The sequence below is a fragment of the Sebastes umbrosus genome, chromosome 11 (assembly GCF_015220745.1).
Source record: "Sebastes umbrosus isolate fSebUmb1 chromosome 11, fSebUmb1.pri, whole genome shotgun sequence".
Classification (NCBI taxonomy): domain Eukaryota; kingdom Metazoa; phylum Chordata; class Actinopteri; order Perciformes; family Sebastidae; genus Sebastes; species Sebastes umbrosus.
Window position 1 is genome coordinate 2,534,047 of NC_051279.1, and position 17,335 is coordinate 2,551,381.

At 40.6% G+C, this 17,335-nt stretch overlaps 1 protein-coding gene across 1 annotated transcript; it reads left to right on the forward strand.

Moving 5' to 3' along the window:
* The first annotated feature begins 1,440 nt into the window (after window positions 1-1,440).
* On the forward strand, window positions 1,441-15,643 carry vegfaa (vascular endothelial growth factor Aa). The gene is made up of 7 exons (XM_037785844.1): window positions 1,441-2,094; window positions 4,554-4,596; window positions 7,324-7,520; window positions 8,264-8,340; window positions 8,433-8,465; window positions 12,344-12,475; window positions 14,689-15,643. Exons 1-7 carry the CDS (start codon window positions 2,029-2,031, stop codon window positions 14,708-14,710), a joined length of 570 nt encoding a protein of 189 aa, XP_037641772.1. The 5' UTR covers window positions 1,441-2,028; the 3' UTR covers window positions 14,711-15,643.
* Window positions 15,644-17,335: the final 1,692 nt, after the last annotated feature.

Below are 17,335 nucleotides of genomic sequence, written 5' to 3' on the forward strand. Positions count from 1 at the left end.
TGAAATGAAACAGTATAGAAATATGAAATGATACAGTATAGCAACATGAAATGATGCAACATGAAATGATACAGTATAGAAATATGAAATGATGCAACATGAAATGATACAGTATAGCAATATGAAATGATACAGTATAGCAATATGAAATGATACAGTATAATAACATGAAATGATACAGTATAGCAATATGAAATGATACAGCATAGAAATATGAAATGATATAGTATAGCAACATGAAATGATACAGTATAGCAACATGAAATGATACAGTATAGCAACATGAAATGATACAGTATAGCAACATGAAATGATACAGTATAGAAATATGAAATGATATAGTATAGCAACATGAAATGATACAGTATAGCAACATGAAATGATACAGTATAGCAACATGAAATGATACAGTATAGCAACATGAAATGATACAGTATAGAAATATGAAATGATACAGTATAGCAATATGAAATGAACAGCATAGAAATATGAAATGATACAGTATAGCAACATGAAATGATGCAACATGAAATGATACAGTATAGCAATATGAAATGACACAGTATAGAAATATGAAATGATACAGTATAGCCATATGAAATGATACAGTATAGAAATATGAAATGATACAGTATAGCAACATGAAATGATACAGTATAGCAATATGAAATGATACAGTATAGAAATATGAAATGATACAGTTACAGTATAGCAACATGAAATGATACAGTATAGCAACATGAAATGATACAGTATAGCCATATGAAATGATACAGTATAGAAATATGAAATGATACAGTATAGCAACATGAAATGATACAGTATAGCAACATGAAATTATACAGTATAGCCATATGAAATGATACAGTATAGAAATATGAAATGATACAGTATAGCAACATGAAATGATACAGTACAGCAATATGAAATGATACAGTATAGAAATATGAAATGATACAGTATAGCAACATGAAATGATACAGTATAGAAATATGAAATGATACAGTATAGAAATATGAAATGATACAGTTACAGTATAGCAACATGAAATGATACAGTATAGCAACATGAAATGATACAGTATAGCAATATGAAATGATGCGACATGAAATGATACAGTATAGCAATATGAAATGATACAGTATAGCAACATGAAATGATACAGTATAGCCAAATGTAATGATACAGTATAGCAATATGAAACGATACAGTATAGCAATATGAAATGATGCAACATGAAATGATACAGTCATCAGTGTGTGCGTGTGTGTGTGTGTGTGTGCGTGTGTGTGTGTGTGTGTGTGTGTGTGTGTGTGTGTGTGTGTGAACAGCAGTTCCAGATCAACCCCCCCCCTCTCTCTCTCTCTCCGTCTCTCCGTGGCTCCTCCCAGCATCTCCGCCCACACAGGCTGCTGATGCCCGGCCACCTAATAAAGCATGAACCGCAGCAGCAGCAGCCAAGAGGAGACACAACGAGAGAGACTGGAGCCGGAGACAAGCTGCTGTCTCTGTAACGATCTGTAAGAGAGAGAGAGAGAGAGAAGAGAAGCACAGAGGAAACCCAAGAAGAAAGGAGGATCACTTTATACCGGCGAACAGAGCTGTAACCCTCCACACACACACTGACAAACACAGCTTCATGTTGTGGGATTAATGCGTAAAGAGACGCACCGGTGCGTAAAGTTGATGATCTGATCCTTCGTCTCCAACACTGAAACATTGTCCTCGTGTCCTCGTGTCTGAATGCCCGCTGTGTCTCCGAGGTGTCCCGACTCCAGCGTGGATCTGTAGAGCCCATCGGAGTGTCTTTGTCTGCTGGATGAGCTGGTTGGCTTGTTGGATGATAAAAGGTTTCCAAAGAGGAGCTCTGCTGTCTGGGAACGTGTGCCACATGCGGATGGAAGATATGGATTTGCTATAGCCAACATTTGCCACGTTTTAGGTTTTTATATATTAATTTTTCATTTTTTTTTTATTCTTAAGACGACCACAGAGATTTCAAGACTTCCATTGTGCGGAATTACAATCATGAACTTTGTTGTCAGTTTGGTACACATCCTTTTGGCAGCTCTTCTTCACCTGTCCACTGTAAAGGTGAGTCTTTATGCTTGTTTTATTAATAATAATAATAATAATAATAATAATAATTAGACAGCTGTTCTCTTGCACACGTTCCTTTAAAGCTTTTTTCCTCAAAATATTTTAGATTTTGTGCCAATTACCCCCCTTCCCCCCTTCATATACTGAGACTTGATTTTTTTTTTAAAAATTTAACCAGGAGTAAAAAAAAAAAAAAAAAAAACTCATTGAGATTAAAAATCTCTTTTCCAACAGTCCAAGATAGGCAGCACCACAGTTACACATTACTCCCCTTTTTTTAACCATTTATTGCATTTTATTTTTAAAAGTTGTGAATTATGAATAAATGAATGCTGCTTATTATTATTATATATTATTATTATTTATTATTTTTAAAAGTGGTGAATTGTGAATAAATGAATGCTGCTTATTATTATTATTATATATTATTATTATTTATTATTTTTTAAGTTTTGAATCATGAATAAATGAATGCTGCTTATTATTATATATTATTATTTATTATTATTTAATTTTTAAAAGTTATGAATAAATGAATGCTGCTTATTATTATTATATATTATTATTATTATTATTATTTATTATTATTTTTAAAAGTTGTGAATTATGAATAAATGAATGCTGCTTATTAATTATTATTATTATTATTATTATTATTATTATTATTATTATTATATCTTATTATTATTTATTATTTTTTTATTTTTTTATTTAAGTTGTGAATTATGAATAAATAAATGCTGGACAACATCTGTGCCGAATTAAAATAGTATCTGATAAAGATTCTCAGTCGTTATTAATAAGGTCAATATGTTTCGGAGTGTCCATTAAACTGACGCTCCTCAGTGATTGACTGTAGTTTAGTTTAAACTGTGTGTCTGTACAGTCAGTCCTCTGAGCTCCACTCTGCCTCAGGCTGTTAGTCCAAGTCCTCTCTGTATTTTCTCACGGTGTGTGGAAGCTAAGACCCGGTTCCTCCTGCTCTCCTGCTGGATGCCCACCTCGTTCCCACACAGGCCGATCCGCTTTCTCACGCAATCTCTCCTCCGAGTTACAGCAGCCTCATCAGGTGAACGGAGGTCTGTAGGCAGGGATGCCAAAGCGTCGCGTCATCCTTCTTTTTTTTTTTCTTTTTTTTTTTTTACAATCATAACAAAGGCTGGTTCCTGTTCCTCCTTTCAAAATAATAACACTCACAGTCAGAGCCCATTCAAGCAATTTTAATGAATTGGAGTGAACCATTTGAAATGAATGCATGTTTTAACTAACTCTCTTTTTGCTTGTAAAGATGACAGCTGTTTTGCAAAGCAAGGCAAGGCAGCTTTATCTGTAGAGCACATTTCAGCAACAATTCAAAGTGCTTTACATAAACATTCAAGAACATTGTGACAAAGTGCAAAACAACATTAAGACATAATTAAAACAGTTATAAAAACGTTAAAGGTTAGAAAATAAAAACAAGCTAAAAATAAAGGCTAGGATAGAAGCTAAAATAAAATATAACACACAAGAGTAAAAGCTGTAGTGCAGTATATAAGATCATTATCTGGTTTAATAAAAGGCAGCAGCAGCAAACAGGAAAGTTTGAAGCTTTGTTTTAAGTGAACTCAGAGTTGGAGGTCCTGCAGGTTTCTGGGAGCTTGTTCCAGATATTTGGTGCATAAAAACTGAGCGCTGCTTCTGCATGTTTAGTTGTGACTCTGGGGACACTAAGCAGACCTGATCCAGATGACCTGAGAGGTCTGGATGGTTCAGAACACAGCAGAAGATTAGAAATATATTTTGGCCCTAAACCATTTTGTGCTTTGTAAACCAGCAGGAGTATTTTGAAATCAATTCTCTGAGAGACAGGGAGCCAGTGTAGAGACCTCAGAACTGGACTGATGTGATCCACTTTCTTGGTCTTAGTGAGGACTCTAGCAGCAGCGTTCTGAATCAGCTGCAGCTGTCTGATCCATTCTTTAGGAAGACCAGTAAAGACGCCGTTACAGTAGTCAGGTCGGCTGAGGACTCTTTGCTTTCATCTTCAAATGATTTAAACTAAAAACAAACAAACATGTAATTGAATCAGTATGAGTAGAGAGATCTATCTATTTTCTAATAGAATAAATTAAATTTATTATCTTTTACTTACTTTAAACTGTTTGAGCAATGCAGCAGCGCTTTTATTTTGAAGGTAAATCAGCCTTGCTCCTCAGCTGTGAGTGTTGGTAGCATGGCAGGGCTGAGGATGCCTCAATTATAGCTCATGTCATGGTAAGTATAGTGTCATCAGACTGGTGTTCATCTTTTGATGCAATGAGCTGAAAATAAACATACTTTCATGTTAGTACACGTGTACAGTAAAAGTTAACAAAACATAATTGGGTGAAGATATATTTTTATAGATGCAGTGCGGCATGCAGATGAGAAATACTTATCTCACCTAATCTGATGTGCATCATCTCTTACAGACTGCCAGCATTAACAAGGGAGTGGAGAAGAGTGAAAATGAGGGTAAGTTTTCTATCTCTTAACATAATCTAATTTAAAGACTTCTTCTTTTCCTCTGTGTTGTGCAGGCCAGATGACCACAGAGCCACCTGGTGGAGATGTGATGAACATATAGCGCATAGTCTGACTTACTTTGTTGCTTTAATGCAGTGGTTCTCAAACTTTTTACAGCACGTACCACCTCAGAAAATATCTGACTCTCCAAGTACCATCATTATGACCAGGGGGTGGGCAATTATTTATCCTGGGGGGCCACATGAGAAACACAGATTGTTGCCGGGGGCCAAACAAATTCTGTCAGACGTAACCTATATTTTATCACTACATTAGTTTATAGAAAACATACTGCACACTTATTTTTCAGCATTTATTACACTGAAAATCACTCCAAACAGAAGATTATTAAGAAGATTTAATTATATATGCAGGAGTTTTTGAACCGTACAGGACTGAGTGTTTTGGGTAGTAATGTTTCCATTAACAAAACGTAACAAAACAGAGAATCCCCAGCATGCCAACATATAAAAATATGCACTGCAGCTCACCAAAAACTACATTTTACGAGATTACATTTGAACACATCATGATAACGTTGTAATTTACCTTCGCCCAATGGACTTTTTTCCTGAGCTGACGTTGAACGCCTCATAACAATAACTCAATGGCACCTCCGTTAATATCAGTAGCTCCGGTATTTATCCAGTCAGGACTGTGCTGCCCACCGGCTGCTAACAGCTAACGTTACTAACTCTCCTCCTGCTGATTTCAACACTGATTTGTTGTTCACAGTGTCGCTTTATCAGGGAAAAATAGGATGCACCTCCTCAGGTTTAGTAGCGCCACGCTGTTGAGCGCTTTTTTTCTCTCCACCGTGTCTCCGGTCCCAAACAAACTGAAACATGATACAGCGTGCGTATGCATCATTGTGCACCACCAGTGGTACGTGTACCATAGTTTGAGAACCACTGCTTTAATGTTTTTCGGGAGGGGGTGGGGGGGGGATTTGTTCCTCAGTGTGAGCTGAGGATTGTTTTGCTGTATACAGCAGACAGGAATCAAAGTTCCCAGCGGTTAAAGGTCTTACTTTGGACTTTGGAGTCGCCATAAAAGTGGGGCAGATTTCAAAACAAGAGTTACTGTGAGAGAAAAGGAAGTAATCAGTCACAATAATTTACAGTTGTTACATTTTTTTGTGTGTTTCTGTTTTTCCACTTATCTATGGTGGAAGAACACAGTCAATACATGAGCAGACAGTCAGCCTTGGTTCAATGCCATACTCGTGTTTGTTTGACAGTGACACTGTTTTGCTGAGGCCAAGTTTGGACCTTTTTGCTTGGTGATGGATTGAGAGACACAGATTAGTTCACTACGAACAGCATCACTGGTCAGGTTGTGTGGTTGTTGTTAGTGTTTGTAAAGGAGTAGGAAGTTTGCTATCTGCAGCTGCTGACCTTCACACACCCACGCTGTCAGAGATCACACCACCTGTCAAAAGCTGTCATATACACTGTGATAAGACTGGACTGTGGCCTGATTACTCTGATGTGGTGGAGAGCTCTGGACCATTATTGATATGACTTTATGTCCACCTCAGCCAAGAAGGAGATTATTATTTTTCAAACCTGTTCGTGAGTTCTGAACGGGGGCTTAAGTGTAGAGGGGGGGGAAACACCGTGAGTAATGAAAGAGGATTTCCCCGCTGAGTCTAGGGATGTCCATAATTAACCGTTTAACCGTTAACTGACATTAAGCCTTTTAACCGATTAACGCGGTTAAAACGGTTAAAAGAAATGTTAATAATTAACTCAAAAGCTGAGCGGCTCAGAGGAGTGGCTCTCCAAGTCTTCACAATAACGCATCATCAAGGTCTTAAAGGATTTTCTGACCACATTTGAGGTGGATCTGGTCAACCTGCTAGGAGGAGTCCATTAAGATAGAAAACGAGGGCAGTACGAGGGCCCATTAATCGCTTATTATTATTATTATTATTATTATTATTATTATTATTTCTAGATCTAATGTCTCGTCAGAGAGCTTCCACTGTGATGTGAAAGTATTTGACTCTACAGTCTGTAAAGACAACTTGCCTCATCATGCCTCAGCTAAATGTGCCTTCCAGTGGACGGTATGGTTGAAATACTGTGTAACGTCTTTCAGATAAAATTAAATGAGTACATTATTTGTAACATTTTGAAAACATAACCATAAAGCTAACACAGTCAGTGTGCAGCATTAGTCCAGAGGCAGAGCTTGCATGGGGGGTGGGCTTCCTGGGGTCACGTGTCAGAGGTGAACCCTGGCGCCACGGCGCCTGAGGTCACGGCTGCTCTGACAAACCGTGGGTCAGGAGTTGGCAACGGGGTCGCTGGGAACCTCGTTTTAGGGACTGTGGGACGGATTATTTTCAGCTGCACAGGGAATGGAAATACAGAAAGAGGTTGGCAGGTCACCCAGGATGTTTCCACACTTGGTCCCTTTCAGCCCTCCAAACCAACTCCAAACCAAATATTAGTCAGCATTTTTTGCACATATGTGAACTCGGACTCCCCTGAAATGAACCGTACTCAGACCTCCTCGGGAGGTGGCGTTACCTGTTACGCCTGTATCCGTTTTTACATAAAGCTTTTTCTGTTCACTTATTACACTGCCTATAAAGATGATGACGGTAATGATGATGATGATGATGATGATGATGATGATGATGATCAATTTTCTTGTCTTTTTTTTCAGTCATCCTTCTCACGGACGTCATCAATAAGAGTGCGTGTCAGCCCAGGGAGATGCTGGTGGACATCATCCAGGAGTATCCGGAGGACACGGAACACCTCTACACCCCTTCCTGCGTGGTCCTCAACCGCTGCGGAGGCTGCTGTAATGACGAAGCAAAGGAGTGTGTACCAACGGAAACCCGCAACGTCACATTGGAGGTGAGCCCGGGGGGGATGACCAGGTTTAACAAAACTGTCCTCTGTTGAACTTAACTGATGAAAACTATCTCTATGAAAACTGAGCAAACTCCACCCACTGATGGAGACCATGGAACTGAGAGTTCCAGGAAAAAAGCTAGTAAGAGGAGCTTGTGGTAACATTATTTTGTCAAACCTCAAATCTGAAATTTGAGAGCAAGCTTAGCTTAGGGGTTAGGTTAAGATAGGGGCGCTGCATCCTAACTGGATGCACCGAGGGGCACGGGGGCACAAGGGGATTTATGGGTTTGGGGGCCCTTTTAAAAATGTTCCCTGATTAAAACCATAGTAAAATGGTTAAAATGACTGTGTGAGAATAGTTTAAAAGGAGTATGGATGGAACGAAAAGGGCTAGTTAGGGCTTGTTAGGCCAAGGTTTGTACATATGAATTATTATGTGAGATACATAACTCTTCCACGCTGAAGCAGAGCGGAGAAAGTGAGATGGCGAGGCATCTCAGATATGTTGTTTACCTCGACACGCTGTGTTTACAGCCATGTCTGCATGGTCAAAGCCTCTCCCTGTCCTCCGACAAGGCCGGCTGTCTGTCAAAGGGGACGTAGAGTAATACAGACAGGTCACGTATTCAAGCCCTTTGGTTACAGAGCGATCAGAGCTGTGGTGTTTAGACTGTAGGTTTTGTCATTGTTGATGTTGTTTTAATCTAAAACTTGCCTTGTTATGTCCTCTGTTTCTCTTCAAGGTAATGCGGATTAGACCAATGGTATCGCAACATAAGATTCACTTAAGTTTCACAGAACATCAAAAGTGTGAATGCAGGTAAGAGACGGTAGACTTCTCACACACACAGTGACAGTACTGCAAAGCAAAGAAAGAAAACTAAATCATCGTCTTGCTCTTTTTAATTTCAGACTAAAGCCGGATGTTCAAGTAAATACACAATAGTAAGTACATGTTCAACTCTTTCTGTTGTGTCATCTGTTGGAAAGGTTTCTGGGAGACTTTGGTGGATGGCTTGTTGTGCTCGAGCGGGGCGAGAATCAGTAGAGTTACATCCTGACGGGATCCTTGTCTTTGTTCAGCTGCATATTAATGAAGAGTAGTAAGATATACATTCACTCATCCAGTAGTCACAGCTAGGGATGTCACGATACCAGAAATCTAGTAGTCGATACCAATACCAGTTAATTTCCACGATTCTCGATAGCACGGTAAAAAAAACTAAAAAAACAACCATAAAGCCCATGTAATTCAACACACACTCTTTTATTAAAGACATTTGAACATTACAAAACACAGAGACATGTAGCCTTTAAGTAATGAATAAAAATAATTGACCCATATTGTTCATTTTGGCGTATCAGTGACATGTTATCAATCGATAGTCAGACGACAGACGCAACATACTGACCGTGAATGCATCTGGTCCGTCAGCTCAGAGTAACAGGAGCAGGAGGCAGAGGATTTATTGTTGAAGCGAAAAGCAAACGCACCTATTTGGCAATATTTCACATTTAATCCCAACGCTATAAGGGAACCATAACGTTAATGAGGTAATCGCCGCGAGGTGGATGGAGCCGTCACAGCCGGTTTGCACGGAGCAGCGGCGCAGGTAGACCCCCGCAGCAAAAGCTCTACCGGAGAGGCCAGACACACCGCCACCCGACGGTAAAGATCAGAGTCAGCGCTCTGCACATGTTGACCGTCATCTTTTCTTGTAAAATGTCCGGTGTAATCGGTAACACCGGTGTTGTCACAAGTTTATTAACCGGTGGTAAAATTTTCCTCACCGTCACATCCCTACCAACGACCGTTACAGGCATCGTACGGTAGCTTCGGTACTGTAGAAAAAGAGTACCGTCACTTTTTTAGAATTTTGGCATCGACTTGGTACCGAAGTATCGGTGCTTGTGACATCCCTAGTCACAGCATGAAAGAAGAAGATAATATTATAAATTTGACTAGACTTTGGATTCCAGCTTTCAGTTTTGGACAACTTTGGTCGGTACCAAATGAATATTAAGTTTCCACTACTAGCTTTTTGAACTTTGGTTAATATGAACTGACATAAAATTGATATATCTCAGTTTGTTTTTGTGACCATGCTTGGTGACGCCACTAATCAGGAAGTCAAAAGTATATCATCCAAGTCAAGTTTACAACTGCACCATCATGTTTCCTGTAGATGTTGGAGGTAGAGAGATCCTATCTTACACCTGTCTTTACGGGGCTCTCAAACTTGCGTGCTCTTTTTATGGCAGCGAGTTTAGTACTTTATGGTGAGGCTATAACAGTGTAAGCGATTGAGGCGTAGCCGGCCGGCTGGCTTCAGACCACCTGCTGCTGTCTGCACTCTGACTCCAGTTGCACAAACCTGACCCTCGGCCCTCGGCTACTTCCCCCGGTCTAATCATAGCAACAGGTGTCATGCAGTTAACCCATTTTTATTTTTAGTGGTGTCAATAGAGGATGAGCTCGGAGACGAGCTGCGGTGTCGTCGTTGATTGAGAGAACTCCCTGTCACACTGTCACGTCTGACACCGGGGGCCGTGTGTGTGTGTTTCATATGCACGCGTGTGTTTCGTGTGTTTCTCGAGGCTTCTCAGCGGTAGATTACGTTGTTTAATTGGATGAGAGGAGTGCGTGTGCGCCAAACTGTTCCTCGGCGGGTTAAAACCTGATGGATTGGTGGAGGAGAGATGGGATCATGTCAGCTAAGTCCAATCACTTTGTCATAGGGCTGAGCTGAGCTGAGCCTTCATCCAGCCCTGTTGGATGTCTGCCTGTGACTGTGCACGTAGGCAGCTCGTTCACCCTGTGGCAGGGTAGAGTGGGAGGGGGGTGCTATAGCGAGGAAGTGCTCATTCATGCAGTTGGTTCCAGGAACATACACCATGATACACCTAGCCCAGTCCTGTCCTGTGGATCAATATCCAGCTAATGAGGAGATGGAGCATATCTGTTTGGCTTTATCAGCCATTGATTGAACGCTGCATGACGGCCCCTGCATCTGCTCAGGTGTCTCTTCTCTTTCTCCTGCCTCATCCTCTGTTTGTCAGGGGTATAAAGGCTGAAAGCTAAAGACATCAGCATTGTTATTGAGGCCTGACCCGATGCTGCAGTACGTTACATCAGCATGGTATCTTTCTTGATACAAAATTACTTTTTGGTATCTTTGAAATTAACCTTTTATATACAGGATCCATTTGTTACCTGTGTCCTTTTTTTTTATATCTGCAACAACAGCTAAATGAATTTGACATGGCATTTGTCACGTTATCTGTATGACAAACTGTTTAAGGCTGTCTGCTGGCCTGTAGTGTGCTGCCCTGATAAGCGCTTGCTGCTTCTGCTTTCTGTTGGGAGGCTTTTATCTGTTGCAATGTTTCCTTTTCTTTCCGATGATAGATGGCCACAACAGTCCAGACTTAGTGTACAGACATAAGCTTGTAGCTTCAGAGTGTTGTAGCCTTGAGAGGTTCAACAGATAAGTTGTGCTTTGGGTTGCTTTGCTCCTGTTTTCATACAGGATGTCTAGAAGATACGTGATACAGAATTGATCCTGCTGCTTGGATGTGTGTTGTGCAAAGCCAAAATCAGTTCTATGAGATAAATCGTGGTTGCTTTTCGCCCCCACAGCAACAAACCGTTATATATATCTAGTTCTGTCGTTGTTGTGTCTCTGGTGTGACCTTCCATCTCATAAGCTGAGCACTGTAGCAGATACGGCAACAATTATAGTGTCTACCTCGACGTCAAACTATCAGATGTTCATTTTTCATCTCTGTGCGCCTCCTGTGGGCGACCGCGCTGCCTCCCGTCACGTTGCTGTGTGTAAACTAGGGATGTCACGAGAACCGATACTTCGGTACCAAGTCGATGCCAAAATTCTAAAAAAGTGACGGTACTCTTTTTCTACAGTACCGAAGGCACCGTACGATGCCTGTAACGGTCGTTGGTGGTGATGTGACGTTAATAACGTTAGGTTAATAAACTTGTGACAACACCGGTGTTACCGATTACACCGGACATTTTACAAGAAAAGATGACGGTCAACATGTGCAGAGCGCTGACTCTGATCTTTACCGTCGGGTGGCGGTGTGTCTGGTCTCTCCGGTAGAGCTTTTGCTGCGGGGGTCTACCTGGCGCCGCTGCTCCGTGCACACCGGCTGTGACGGCTCCATCCGCCTTGCGGCGCTTACCTCATTAACATTATGGTTCCCTTATAGCATTGGCATTAAAAGTGAAATATTGCCAAATAGGTGCGTTTGCTTTTCACTTCGACAACAAATCCTCCGCCATCTCTCGGTCTGTCATCTCTCTCGTCCCGTTAGTGACAACTAATACTCTGAGCGGATGGACCAGATGCGTTCATGGTCAGTATGTAGCGTCCGTCGTTTGACTATCGATTGATAACATGCCGCTGATACGCCAAAATGAACTAAATGGGTCAATTCTTTTTATTTATTACTAAAGGCTACATGCCTCTGTTTTTTATAATGTTTAAATGTTTTTAATAAAAGAGCACGTTTTGAATTACAGTACAGGGATTTATTGTTGTTGTTGTTGTTTGTTTTTACCGTGGTATCGAATTTGGTATCGAGAATCGTGGAAATTCACTGGTATTGGTATCGACTACTAGATTTCTGGTACCGTGACATCCCTAGTGTAAACAAATGTGCATATTGTTTTTACAATGTGATCTTAGTGGGTTGGATAGGGATGTTGCATGAGTGTCTGTGTCTGTCCTTTCTGCAGAATTCGCTCTATAGCTTAGATCTCTCTCTGTCTCTCTGTCTCTCCCTTTTTGCTTCCCTTGCAGCCACTGTGCGCCTTGCTCAGAGAGAAGAAAGCGCTTGTTTGTGCAGGACCCTCTCACCTGTAAATGTTCCTGCAAATTCTCACAATTAGACTGCAAGTCCAGGCAACTTGAGTTAAACGAAAGAACTTGCAGGTTTGTTTACCATACATACACGATAAACAGCAATACTTTGAATCCCCCTCTTTTTTTCCTTCCCTACCCGTCTACCCATCTCTCCTCCGCCCATCTCTGTACTTCCTGCTGAGAAATGCATGCTGCTCCCTGCTTTTTGATGTTGTGTTTGTGTTTGTACATGGGAATGTGACCGCTCTGTGCTACAGTCCCATCAGATTTACGTGTTGATGATGTTGTCTTTGAGATTACCACTGAAATGTTGTTTTAACCCAGTCTGAATGTTTAAGATGTTATGACACTATATTACTTCAAACATCTGTTATAAAAGTGTGGGTTTGGATTAGAAACTCCCTGAACCATACATCACAATCTCCACAATGATTTTGCCATTTGTTTATTTTTTCCATCATCACAAGCTGTTGTTGAGGGAACAAACTTGTATCTCAGTGATGTTTTTTGGTGAAGTAAGACAGTTTTTCTTAAGTGGCCTTGTTTTGGCTGGATGACAAAAGCCATTATACAAAGGAGATGGTTTTATGGATTTATGAGCCTAAGAGGATTGCCCCAGCCCATGGAGTAGCATGGAAACCTTTTAAAGGGTTGGTTCACCCATAGTTTTTTCACTGACCTCCGGTGGTATCTGGCTTTGCTTCATTCATCCAGGTTTTAAGACATCCACTTACTGCCACAAGGGCTCGAGCTAAAGGACATCCTGTCATCTCATGGTTGATTGGGGAGGATGAAAATATATATTTTTTTGACGAGAGTTGAGAGACAAATACCCGTTATATATTAAAATGAACGGTAATGAAAATGACACAACACGGCACATACCACCAGCCTCTGACGACAGCCTCAGCAGCAAAGATTATTCCAGCTAGCAGGGCCGGTTCTAGCTTTTTAGGAGCCCATATGCAAAATCTAGTTTTTTGACCAAATGCTACTTTTCACATATATAAAATATTTTTATTTAACTTAGCTGCATTGTTAACATCAAAATAAAAACAAACATGCAAATTATAAATATAAATAAAAAAACAAACAAACAATAAAATTACTTTTTAAAATAAAAAAAAGTTTGGGATAAATTATAAATTTATGAACAAAATTAAATCACTTTTGATTTATGTTAAAGGTCACTTTGAATGATTAACTAATGATAATGTAGAAAAACAAAGATTCAAAATTTGGGAGGGTTTGCATTAATTCTGGGACGGCTCAGGTTGTATTTCGGGACAGTTCCGGGAGGATGGTGGAAACAGTTAGTTGAGTCTGCCACCTTAATACAATAGAAGTGAATTTCATTCATTTGTGGTTCTCAAAACATTGAAAAATGACCCCTAAAAAATGTAACACCTACATCTTTATGCAGACTCTGTTCCGTATTACTCTCAACAATCCACAGACCTCACTGTGAGCATTGGGATTATTCCTTCAGTAGAATGTAGTTCCAATGAAAGCTGAATATAAATGCGAATAGTTGCAATAGTGCATAATAACCTCAACACCCCCGGCTTGACTCTGGCCAGAGACCTTTGTTGCATGTCACATCCCCATCCCGCTCCCTGTGTTTCCTGTCATGTCATTGATATTACCTGTTATATTGGGGGGTGAAGGCAGAAATCTCAGAGACAGGTTATCTGGATTAATACGAACAAACTTTGAGAGTAAAAAATTCAGTCTTAGACAGAAAATGACTGAAAATATCATTTGTCCATTCGTTTTCTTGAAAGCAACAAAAATCATCAGATTTGCAGATACAAGGTTTTCACATGAATTTCATCTTGTAGCAATGACAGGAGTTTCAATGATCATTCATTCTGATAGAGGTTTGCAGGTGATTGTGTTCATGCTGTTTGCATGTCACAACACTCAAATACTAACGAGTGGAGTTGAACTCATCACCCCGACTGTGTGCAGCGACATAGCTAAAGAGAGAGTTGCTGGGACTGCTCCCTCTAGTTAACAAGGTTTCATGACCTCTCCTGACCCAGCCACTTCCATGACCTTTGACCCCCCCACACCCAATGGACCCCCCACACTGCTACATTTTAGAGAGCCCTCACTATCGACTTCTCCTTCCTGTCTTCCCCCCGTCTCTAAATAATCCTTTTTTTTTGCACGGAGCAGTTATGTGTGAGATCTCATGCTCCTCATATCCTGTGAAACAAGGCTGTATAAAACCAGTTTTTGCTGCTCGTCACTTAACATTTTCATCTTGTCTCCCACAGATGTGATAAACCGAGGAGATGAGACCCGCAACACTGTGATGAAGGAATTCTTTTCTTGGCACAGCACTTTGAAACCCGAGGATGCATTCCCTGCAAGGACATGAAACGACAACGCAAGACGGGACATTCTTGACACAGATCTTGCCACTGTCTGTTTTCCGCCTAAAGATATTAATATATATATATGTACGTGTAAGTACATCGACAACGTGTATTGCTGCTACGTAAAAAAGACACTATTTAAAGTGAAACGAATGCGCCGCTGGCGTGTGAATGGGAAATGTTTGAGTGGCGTTCTGCCCGTGGGTAGGTCTGTTATTTTTATGTCACACTTCACTGGATGCCGGTCTGCTGTGGATATGAATATCTTAAATATTTTTTAGTAACATCAACTGGTGACCACAACTTGAACGAATGGTGCAACAGAAGCCAAAACTCCCCTCCGAACTCTGACAGAAGAGACTAGGTGGAGACGGAGGAAGAAGGACGAGGAGGCGGAGGTGAAGGAATGTCTGTTGTACTTGAACTGAATGGCAGGTCCAAGAACTGTTTCCCTTCTGTGACACGATGTGAAGTTTTGTCCCCACTGTATGGACTGACTCCAGCTGGTGTGAGAATACACCTAAAAAAAGTCTCTCAGAGTTCCACGAAGTGACTGGCTGTGACGGATAATGTGAAGATGTCCTTCTTCCATCATGGAAGGGTTATTTGACGGCGGCAAGAACTGAACTAAAGTTTAGCTCTAGCAAATAATGTTAGAAATAGGTTAGGGTTAAGGTTAGGCCTATCCCTAAGTGTGGGCAAGTAAACAATGTTAATGTTCGCCTTAAAGGTAGGACAAGAGTTACAGCACGGACACACCAGGAATATGTCACGGAGATGGAAAAAAAAGTAAAGACTTAGTTTTAAATCAACACTTCCTGCTTTCATTTCAAAATAAAAGCCCTCAAGCGTTTTTTCTGTGGACAGAATTCCTTCATTTGTTAACACAAGGCTTTTATTCTGAAATATGAGCAGTCAGTGTTGTAGAACATGCAGTGACTTAGAGAGCTCCCATGAATTGATAAAGTATGGGGTTTTAATTGTGGATTATTACTATTATTTACAAATTACCACACATTTCTTAACCTTTCTTGGTCTAAAATAAATATAGATGATATTTATAATGAAATGAAATGGCCATTAAAAGGCAAACTCTATGTAGAAAGAAACGGCTGACAGCAGCAGAAACGCAGCTGGTGTGAACGCCCGACGCGTGAATCACTCAGCCGCCACGCGCTCCTGACGTTCCCGGTGTGTCCGCGGCTTTAGAAGGTTGAAGTTTCCGTCAGGGCTATAGGTAAGAAACCACTACCTGTGTCAGGTCCTGCCCCCCTCATGTAACCCTTCCCCTGGTGGGAAAACATATTTGTCTCTCTTTTTGTGCAGTGTATAATTTACATTTTGACGTATTGTGTTCCTTTCACACAGTGTTTTGAGACCATGTTGTCTAAAGGGATATTACAGTAGGTATATACGGAGACAAGAAGTGACTAGACAAGCTGATCACAGATCAGATCAGCACTTCACTGTAGAAATCCACGACCTTCCTGTTTCCTTATTTAATGGCTTTGTGTGTGTGTTCCAAAGAAATAGTCAGGCATCCACAAACATAAACGATCTGTATATACTTACTAGGTATCCCTTTGTCTAGCACACTATATCTTATTTATAGAATATGCTCAGTATTCTGGTATTTATATGCAGTGTTAAGGGTATTTTTTTAACTGTTTTTTAAATCTGTCTGAATGTATGTGTATGAATGGAGAACATGTTTGACTGTAGACTCCTTTTCTTGTGGGGAAAAAGGACTGAAAGACAATGCTTTGACATTCCTGATTTAAACTAAAGCTGTTTCTCACCAGCTCGAGGGGGATCAGCCTGTTGACCGATAGAAACCCCAGCCCACCAACCATGTGCGTGAATGATTCGCCAACACAGGTGTTTTTCATTTTGGACTGGGGGGTGGGGGGGAGGCGCGATGGACATGTGGTTTTGCACTTGTGGGCCCAAAGGCACGTCATATACGGAGGACTGAAGGAGTCTCATTGCTGCTGCTCAGCTCGGACCTAATTTAGTGAAGACTGTCCAATCGGACTGAGGCCTCCAGTCTGACGGGTGGCGAACTGGCACAGTGTTTTCTCTGACTTTAACCCAAGCGCTGACACAACCTCCTCATTCCCAAGTATTACTCTGCTGTGTGGTTCAGTAGGATACAACCACTTAAACCACAAATCAAACATTTCCTTTCATGCAGAGCTGTTACCATATGAGAAAAAGACCTTCAGTTCAGTAAAGGTATATATTTAATAGTGAATGACGAAGAAACATAAGTTTCAATAAGACGATTAAAAAGTAATATACTGATGTTATAAGTTAAGGTCACTGTAATACAGTATGTGCTACAATATATTATTTTAAATATTATATCTGGGTCAGACTGAGCTGTGCGTTCACATCAGCTAATGATGTGATACAGTTTGTTGGGAGGATAATGAGGACAATAAGAAAAATAATTTAGTTCTGACATTAATCTCAGTTTCTATGGAGCCTGGCAGGTGTCGGGGTACTTGTGTGTGTCGTTTCTGCTCTCGAGTTAATAACTTAC